The sequence below is a fragment of the Penicillium subrubescens genome, assembly GCF_028828155.1.
Source record: "Penicillium subrubescens strain IBT 31985 chromosome Unknown utg000005l_segment0_segment0, whole genome shotgun sequence".
In the NCBI taxonomy this organism is placed as follows: domain Eukaryota; kingdom Fungi; phylum Ascomycota; class Eurotiomycetes; order Eurotiales; family Aspergillaceae; genus Penicillium; species Penicillium subrubescens.
Genome location: NW_026643155.1, coordinates 496,065 through 505,697, shown reverse-complemented (window position 1 = coordinate 505,697; position 9,633 = coordinate 496,065). Strand labels below are relative to the sequence as shown.

The window sequence follows — 9,633 nt, the reverse complement described above, 5'->3', positions numbered from 1 at the left end:
AGAGGCTGATCCACTATTGCAACCGAAAGTCCCCTGGTTCCATCTTGGCAGTCGATGGTGTTCTCGATGTGGAGTGCGATCCTTATCGTGTGTGGTAGGCTCCGAATCACGAATCGCGAATCGAGATTCCTCCAGCCCCCAAGCCAAAAGGAAAAACTACTGTACCCCGTAAATACTTACCCCTATTTTCCAAGTTCCCTGGATGTTTTTCTCCATACATATCCACTTGAATCCAGAATTTCTTCGAAACGCGGGAATATCTCGAAACTATAAACATTGGCCAGGGACTCTGCGCATGTTTTGACAGGGATTCTTTAACGTGCATGCACAAAGTACTTTTGTAAGACCTCATTTCCACAGGTTGCCTATTCGAGTTTGACAGCACTTAATGTCATACTTAGTCTGATCCTGGCGTCTCTGGTGGCTAATAATAAAAGCACTATCGGTTGAACTCGGGCCAACGGATCAACCACGATGCGATCTCCCATGTTCTGACCTTTCTATGATCCCAGCGGAGCCCGATACACAATGCCGTAGACTCCATCGAATCATAGCGCTTGCCCCTCCCCCCCCACGTAGATCACCCATTCGCACTGCATTTTGACCACCCGAATGGAGCTCGGTGTTGAGCTCTCTGACCAACTTTTTTTTTTTGAGAAGCTCTGTGAGCAGCGCCTATTTTCGACCCCACCAATGGTGGGTATGGAAAGTTCGATCTTTCGTAGCGCGTTGATCGCTGGGCCTAGTGACTAAGAGAGTCTCGGCTCGCCAATCCTTTTGAGCTATGTACACCAATCTGCCACGTAGATGATTTACCTCGGCACACTTCAGCTGTCTCCAGCCTCTTTCCTGTCATCTCTTCTTTCTCCACGCCACGGCATGTTTTCAAATGACAACACAAAGAGCTATCATTGTCCAGGAAGCGGGCCGCGCGATCCTCGTACAGGATGCGCCGGTCCCGGAGCTGCCGGACAATTACATCCTTGTCAAAACAAAAGCTGGTATCTCAATCTCAGTAACACATGGTCATTCCCAAGTCTTGAGCTAATATTCATCGTAGTTGCGTTGAATCCCACGGATTGGCGTCACATCGACTTTGTCTCCTGCAATGGCGCCACCGTGGGCTGCGACTACTCGGGAATCGTTGAAGCCGTTGGCGCTGGGGTCAAAAAGAGCTTCAAGAAAGGCGATCGCGTTGCGGGATTCGTGCACGGCAGTAATGCAGTACGCCTTAACGGCGGTGCATTTGCGGAGTATGTAATTGCAAAGGGCGACCTTCAAATTCGCATACCTGACTCTATGAGCTTTGAAGCCGCTGCCACCCTCGGCGTTGGCCTGACCACCGTTGGTCAAAATCTGTACCAAAACATGGAGCTCCCGCTTCCAGGTGAGGGGGAGAGCGATGGAAGCGAGATGAGCATCCTGATCTATGGAGGCGCAACCGCTACTGGCACTCTGGCAATTCAGTTGGCAAAGCTTTCGGGGCTTCGAGTCGTGACAACGTGCTCCGAAAGCAACCGTAACCTTATGTTTCAGCTCGGAGCAGATGCTGTTTTTGATTATCACGATGCAAATGTGGGCGAGCAGATCAGGGAGGATACTGATGATGCGCTGGAATTTGTTCTAGACACCATCTCCACCCCTCAATCAGCCGCCATATGCAGTGCCGCTATCTCATCTGCCGGTGGAGCTTATAATGCCTTGTTGGATGTTCAGTCTGCCAGAGACGATGTCGATTCACATGTTTCCATGGCGTATGACGTGTTTGGGGAACCTTACCGGATGAGCGCGCAAGAAATCACGCCTGATGATAGCAATCCTGATTTCGGCATTAAGTGGTGGGGTTTGGTACAAAAACTACTCGAAGAACGGCGAATTCTTCCTCATCCCCACCAAGTGAAGCCAGGTGGCCTGGCTGGAGTCTTAACGGGGCTTCAGCTACTACGGGAAGGCAAAGTACGAGCCAGTAAGCTGGTATACCTGATCGATGAAGTTTAAGTGACATGAAGAGTTGATAGCTTACCTTTGACTTCGAGCGAGGACCAAGACATTGTCTAAGCTGGTTGTCAATGAGAGTTCAATAATACAGTGCCGATCTTCAACCTAATATCACGTAAACACATGCACTAGCGGGAGCTTACGCATCTCGGTTGACAGCAGGTACCCAGCCTCGTGCTTCTTCAGGTCGGGGTCAAAGCCTCAGTATGGGACATTTAAACTCTGTACGAAGTACTGAAGATCATGAAGCAAGAGACTCATGCTCATGACCATGATTGTAGCGTTTAACTAACTGAAACTATTGACCTGACCCAAAGCTTAACGCAGCCGGGAAATGTTGCCATGGAAAGCCTTCTTGACCGCCACTTTATCCATCTGGGTGGGTCGGCCAAGTGCGATCGCCCGATTCCACCTTGACGAACTGATAATCCAGACTTGGGGATCAGCGCTAATATTGGATAATGTGGTACCGGCAAAATTCATAGGCTATCCATTTACGACACCGAAGGATGGCAGAATGTATGTACTCGGCCAGATGTATACCAATTGTAACGACCGATTCATCCGCGTCTGAACTTGATACGAAAGACTCGGCATCATGCAGATTCTACTGTAATCTTCTCTTGCATCGATATTAAATATCAAATTCCAGACAGATGATCTTCCTCGCGCGCTGTTCATGCGCAGTGATGCATGCTTCCTAACTGAGTAATGAGACTTAACTGGCTCGGTAGTGATGTGAGCCTTGCAGGAACCGCTAGGCGGGGAATGGTTCTTGCGCCATGCATACAGATATGCAGCCTTCCCGCAATCGCTCCATCGTTCGAGCGATCGATGCGCTTAAGAGCCCACTATCAAGTGGTACAGAGTTATCGAGTTCATTTTCATGTTTCCATGGGCCATCACAGTAGGAGCTCCATCAGAGGGTGATCGGTCAGAAAGGCCAAGCTCACGGGCGTCAAGGCAGAGGACTTCTCTGGTCTGATATGTCAACCGCGTGGGATTTGAAGGGTTAAGGTACCCTATGCTGGAGTGAAGAATATATAGCAGGGTGAGCACTAGTCAAATGGTGCCCCATGCACCTAGCATCTGGAGTCAAGAAATTGATTTGATTTTGGGTCCCGCATTGAGGTCCGGACGTGGTCGGGAGCAACGGAACAAGGAACCCCACCACAGATGTGAACTTTGTGAATACATGTCAATCAACGGCGACACTTATCCCCGCAGATGCAGTCGATGATACAGCCAAATTATCGCGATGCTGGTTCCGAGCAGCACATGTGCGAGCAGGCGCATGCTCCTTGGAGAATGGATTAGGAAGGACATGATCTCATCCCGCTCCCATTCCGGCCACGCTGGATATCAAGAAAAACACATATCGCTTGGTGAGTTAAGACGCTGTGAGGCTGGGACTGTGATGGAAGGTCGGGCCGCCAGATTTGTCTCGAGCGAGGGAAGGGAGCGGATAGCGCGATGCAAGGGATGCCATGAGCATATTCAGACGTTGATGTGGTCAGCCGGTGTAGAACGAGGTAGGGACTTTAGCGCCGAGAAATCCTTCTGAGTGTGTTCCTAATCAAGAGCTGCATTGATGCAACCCAAACATGGCTGGTGTAGGGAACGGACTGGTAGTATATAGGCCTAACCTAGCGGTGAACAACCAATCATAGATAACCATCAGATGCCCATCACGGTAAGATCCACACAATCAGCCCTTCAATCGGTAGTGGACAAACCATCGCGATCGATTGTCCGGGACTCCAGGATCCTCGTTTCTCACAGCCTTGGCGGGGCGAAGGATTGAAGGTGCAGATGTCCCAATGATTGCGCGACCTGGTTGTCAAATAGAAGAAGTACCGCACGTCACACTGACTAGACAATCCACGTTACCGAGCAAATTCGTACTGAGAACGGGATAAAATCAAGAGGCATGATGGTTGGTGGATCATTATCATTTCATGAGACATATGTGCAGGTTGCATTATGTGTTATTTTGACTCATTTTCGAGTCGAGTCATGTGGGATCAGCCGGAACATCTCTGCGTGTCTCTGTGATTGGAAACAGTTTTGCTGATAATGAACCCAGACGGCAATGTAGTTTGTTTTTGCTTTAGCCTGTGATGGGACCGGTGGGCCCAACGGGTTCAGGCCGGCTCTTTCATCCGGGAATTTGCTACCCAACGATATTCTCTGGGTTCGCTTGCTTGACGTTCAAACTTGTTGTGAGGATCGGCATTGCATAGAGTATGATACTGGATCACATCGTAATGTTGAGTCCATCGCGTTGCTAACGGGTCGGGCATAGAGCAACGCTGGGACATTTGCCGACACTCGAATAAAGACTTTTACTCCGTCGATCTGTTTTGTCGTCTTGTTTGCTCTCGGTTTATGTCACGTAACCAGTGTAGCGGAAAACCGAGTTTTGTTTCCAGAATTCCTGTCGTTGTGTTTCAGTAGCAGGACTTGATGCATCTATATCCTATTAAGGACACTCTGCTTGATTCGTACGTCCAGCAAATAGGCCACCGTCGTCGAGGACGGCGAAGTTGCTCTGCGGCTTTTCTTGTGTAGATTGCAAGCCAAAGCTGTTGAGCGATAGATCCAGTGCCAGTTCGGCTGGTCCCAGCGAGCTATTGTCAACTAAAATGGCGTTCCAATGCGGTCGAAGGATATCTTCCCCCTGCGAGCCACCCAGCCAGCATATGCTTTTAAGATATGTGAGGACATCGGGGAAGTCTGTGAGGTTAAGATAGGCACACACGCCTCGGATCTTCGCTGTATAGGAATGGTAGTTCGCAGTACCCGCGGAGGCCACAATCCCGATTGTCAATAGCCAGATATCCAATGCATCGTATACATGAGGTGTAGATTCAAGACGTTCCAGATGCCAAATGAATTGTGTGACGATCGAACTTAATATGACGTCATGAGAGTAGTATGTCGGTCCCTGGATTATGAACATGTAAATTATGAGGGCGTATCGAATGCATTGGGTGACTGGCGATGAGGTTGAATCCTGTGTGTCTGGAACAGAGAGCAGGAGTCGATGTGTGACAAATAATGTGAGATCGTGGAGTTTTGTTCCGGAGAATGGTTCACCTTCCGCCCGGTTGAAGATATAGCGCAGTCGGGCGAGTGCAGTTCTGACTACCTCGTCGTCAATCACCCAGCTAAGCTCGGGTATTGTGTCGTTTTCTAAAGTAGTCGAGCATGACAGCCATTCTGAGATGGGCGGTATACCATCTCCAACACCGCCGTCATCTTGGACTGGAAATTGAGGATGCCCCAGGATGAGCATTGATGCCCTGTGGGATAGATGAGCTAGCGTATTCTCCAGATGATCATGTGTAAACTCACCAGCTAACCATTCTTGCAGTCAGTGGGCTCGTCTGCCTCACAGATCCGATGCCACCTCGCAAGGTCACTAGTCTTTTCACGCCTTCAACATGTGTTTTGCTGGCCTCGATATTTCCCTTGCCGAACTGCCAATCTCAAAGCATCAGCCACATCTTCGAAGAATTTCTGCCTTAATGGCCAGACTCGATACACTACTCACCTCAATCGTCGCTAGGGTAATGACAGAGTTCATCGTGCCGTCTTGTACAGCTAGGGACACATCTTGAATTTTCCGTCGAAGCAAAGACACCGAGTCGACCATCAAGATCTCAGAGGCTTGAAACCCCTTTTGGGCCATCAGCTCCTCGTCAAGACATGCTGTCTGCAGTGAGACATGGAACAGAGCTGGATCTCCCAGCGCGAGGGGCCACCAAGAAATGAGAAATGGATTTGAGGTTGCATTGAGATCGAGGGGATAGTATTGGAAGGCGATCTTATGGAGAACTGGGTTGAGGTCTCAGCTAAGCGTTGATTGGTCTACAATGACGATTGTACGTACAGCTGTGGATGAGACGTTGAACTTGTTCTCGAGGAAGCCTCGTTTGAGGATACGAATCGAAAGGATCGATAGAACCAAATCGGTAGGTTGACAGTGCGCCGTGCGGCTCAAGGGATTCTATTGATTTGCCATCCTCGTTCCCGGAAGACGCCGGCTGGACCGCCCAAGGTTGATTTGCATATACACACAACACCTTGCGCTTGATACACCTGGAGCAGTGGGGTGTGCGAAGGTCGCAGCTTAGTTTAGACCTTGCACAGGCACCACACGATCGGCGAAGAGTTTGTCGCATGCTGGTAGAGGGTGTCCAGGTTGAACCTGGGCGTGGCCTAAGGACTCAAGCACCGGTGGTATGAAGGCAGGTAGCTTGAGTAACTCTCGTGAGCCACCAACAGGTTCAATTCTTCGTTGAGGCACGTGGATGGAACGCGTCGGAGAAGGAGAGTCGAAGCTTTTCCCAAAGAGGACTAGACGCCGATGTTTGGACATTCCCTCCATAATCTGCTGACATTTCCGGTCCACATTTTCAAAGGTTTCTATTGGCTTGAAATTCGGAGTCTAGTCCAGTTCGAGAAATTAGACTGTCGTACGATCTGGTCATGGAGTACAAATGGAAGACAGCTTCGACCTTGATAGACATTTAACTACATTTGATTGGCGTAAAGGTATCAATTCTTTGTCTGGTATACAGTCAGAATATTGTGGATAGAGACTGATTCGTCCTGGATGACCCAGCTGGACAGACCCGCTAGCCTGCTCTTTCATACAACGACTGCCGCATCCCAAAAATATATTCATGACGGCCCGGAAAACAAGAAGGTCTCGTTTCCTCAAAGGGGACGTGACGTATTTATATCTTGATGCGCGTTAAGAATGAAGAACATCGCCCTCATCTTCCAAACACGGAAACTTCTCTCATTGTGAAAAATCACGTGGCAGAAATGACAGCGGGAATGTTTAACGCTTCTGGTGTGCAACTGGAACTATCTCAGACATGGGTATCTTCCAGCATGTCCCAGACGCCATTGCACAGTGTCATACCAAAGTTGTTTGTGGGCTGGTCTAACTGGCAATACCTTCTCACATTTATCCTTGGAGTAATTTTCTATGATCAAGGTAAACATGGACTCGCGCCAAATGGCTATCATCGGTTAACAGTGAGTTTAGTGATGTATATCAAGCGAAAGGGTTCTATTGCCGGGCCTGCATTCAAAATTCCGCTCATGGGTCCCTTCATTCAAGCCCTTCACCCAAAGTTCGATTCTTATCTAGCACAATGGGCAAGTGGACCACTATCATGTGTGTCGGTTTTCCATAAGTAGGTCGTGTTGTCTCAATTCCTTCGTGACATGCATTAAGACCTGCTCAGATTCGTTGTTCTGGCCTCGGATCGTGACATCGCACACAAAGTATTCAAGTCACCTAACTACGCTGAGCCATGTCTAGTCCCAGTCGCCAAGGATATTCTGGGCCACAGAGCATGGGTTTTCCTTCAGGGGAAAGCGCACGCGGAGTACCGCCGAGGGTTGACTCCCTTGTTCACGAACAAGGCCATCGCGACGTATTTCCCTGCTCAAGAGCGGGTATTCGCGGATTACTTCGAGAAGTTTGTCACTGCTAGCAAAAAGAATCAGGGACAGCCAATGGCCTTTATGAGCCTGTTCCGGGAGATCAACTGCGCGCTTTCATGTCGGACGTTTTTCGGAGACTATATCTCTCAAAGTGCAGTCAAGAAAATTGCTGATGACTTCTATCTTGCTACTGCCGCCCTCGAGCTGGTCAATGTTCCATTTTCTATTCACATTCCGTTCAGCAAGCCGTGGCTTGGAAGGAGGACGGTGCGCGCTGTCCATGCCGAGTTTGCGAAGTGTGCAGCCGCAGCGAAGGTGCATATGGCGACCGGGGCAAAGCCTACGAGTATCATTGACCACTGGGTGGCGCACATGATGGAATCTACTCGATATAGGGAGAGGATTACGGCTGGGGAAACTGACGTGGAAAAGCCCTCGAACTTGATTCGTGATTTCACCAATGAGGAGATCAGTGAGACTCTGTTCACCTTCTTATTTGCCTCCCAAGATGCATCCAGCAGCGCCACAACCTGGCTGTTCCAAATACTGGCTCAACGGCCAGATGTACTCGATCGTCTACGCAAGGAAAATTTGGCTGCGAGAGGAGGCGATAGGAATAAGCCTTTCGACTTACCCATGTTGGAATCTCTCACCTACACCAACGCCGTCATCAAGGAGCTTCTTCGTTATCGACCACCAGTTATCTTCGTTCCATACCTGGCGACGAAGAACTTCCCTGTGACGCCAGATTACACGGTCCCTAAAGGTTCAATGATTATTCCGTCATGCTATCCTGCCTTGCACGACCCAGATGCATACCCCGACCCAGATGTGTTTAATCCCGACCGCTGGATCTCGGGCGATGCGGGGTCGAAAACCAAGAATTGGCTCGTCTTTGGAGCCGGAGCCCACGACTGCCTCGCACGAAGGTATGTGCCACTGTCAATGGCGGCGATGATTGGCAAAGCGGCGCTTGAACTCGATTGGAAGCATCATGCCACAGAGAGGTCAGAAGAGATTCGCGTATTTGCTACGCTGTTTCCGATGGTACGTTGTCATTATTATGGTTTCCTTCCTTTTAATTTCCGGTTATCGAATTTGCTGACAGTCTCCAATAGGATGGTTGTCAATTGGCCTTTACAAAGCGCTCTTGAGACCGCCATGTTTTTGGAATGAATGAAACTGGAAGATGATAGAAAAGCTTATAACATCGCTTACTTCATATCCTAATATAACACCATATGATTTTGCAATGTATTTGATCTTTCGTTGTTTCGGGTAACAGTTCGCCCAGGTAGATTTGAGTCACATCCAATTACTTTAACATGATAGCCTGTCAACCAGGAGTTAAGTGATGGAAGGATGAAGATCCAGGCTTTCTGTTAGTGAGAAGGGTCTCTGGGCTGGGGCTATGCCAAAGCTCAGACTGAAGAATTTGCTGGCCTTGCTCCAGAATCTGGCCAGACCAATTCAAAACAGTGGACTCTTTTGAAAAAGTGCAGTATGAAGCAATTGTCGGTTTGCAGCGGATCCTACTCTAATTATCGGAATGTACAGTGTACATCTGCCTATCTTTCGAAGAAGGCAACAATAATGCTATGATCCATGTGGGATGGACGCTCTACTCTGGCTAGGTTATGTCGTTTCCAACATATGGTCTCTGTGAAGCTGGGGAAATGTGACACGAAGGCCAAAAGAGACTGTGAAATTTAGAGCGGGTGCCAGAAGCCGAACGGAAAGGAATATATATTTTGTGAGTATTCCAAAAAAACTCCAAGACTAAAAGGGAAGAGTGAATTCGAGGCTAAAATTCGATCAGCCTTACAAAAGTCACCTATCCAGACCTGAAAAAGACGAAGACTTAGTCCTATTGAGGCATATCGTCGAGGTCGTGAGACGAAACATGAATGTTTTGCAAAACAACTGGTTTTGAGGAATATTCAAAGGGCAGCGACCAGTAGATGCTCACGGAACGATGCACGATATTTCCAAGTAGTCCCGAATCTCTCTTTATTGTCGCTTTGAGTTCGCTGGGCTCCATCATATTTGCACATTGGAACAGAGTAGTTGGGTCGCCGACGGCCTACCCGAGAGTGGCACCTGACAGTTCTCTCTCAAATCCACTCATTAGATCAGATTGTAGCACTCCTACCACCCACATGCAAGTCA

The 9,633-nt window shown here is 48.8% G+C and overlaps 3 protein-coding genes across 3 annotated transcripts; 2 read left to right on the top strand and 1 right to left on the bottom strand.

The window, feature by feature from the left end:
* Nucleotides 1–889: 889 nt before the first annotated feature.
* Nucleotides 890–1,998, top strand: N7473_006722 (zinc-binding alcohol dehydrogenase family protein; the record flags this gene model as incomplete). The annotated part of the gene is made up of 2 exons (XM_057152662.1): nt 890–1,001; nt 1,061–1,998. 2 exons carry the CDS (start codon nt 890–892, stop codon nt 1,996–1,998), a joined length of 1,050 nt encoding a protein of 349 aa, XP_057007000.1.
* A 2,482-nt stretch (nt 1,999–4,480) lies between these two features.
* N7473_006721 (Zn(II)2Cys6 transcription factor) lies at nt 4,481–6,185 on the bottom strand (the record flags this gene model as incomplete). The annotated part of the gene is made up of 4 exons (XM_057152661.1): nt 4,481–5,303; nt 5,356–5,480; nt 5,555–5,838; nt 5,894–6,185. 4 exons carry the CDS (start codon nt 6,183–6,185, stop codon nt 4,481–4,483), a joined length of 1,524 nt encoding a protein of 507 aa, XP_057006999.1.
* A 984-nt stretch (nt 6,186–7,169) lies between these two features.
* N7473_006720 (uncharacterized protein) lies at nt 7,170–8,618 on the top strand (the record flags this gene model as incomplete). Its single annotated transcript, XM_057152660.1, has 3 exons — nt 7,170–7,192; nt 7,263–8,511; nt 8,583–8,618. 3 exons carry the CDS (start codon nt 7,170–7,172, stop codon nt 8,616–8,618), a joined length of 1,308 nt encoding a protein of 435 aa, XP_057006998.1.
* Between the last annotated feature and the right edge of the window lie 1,015 nt (nt 8,619–9,633).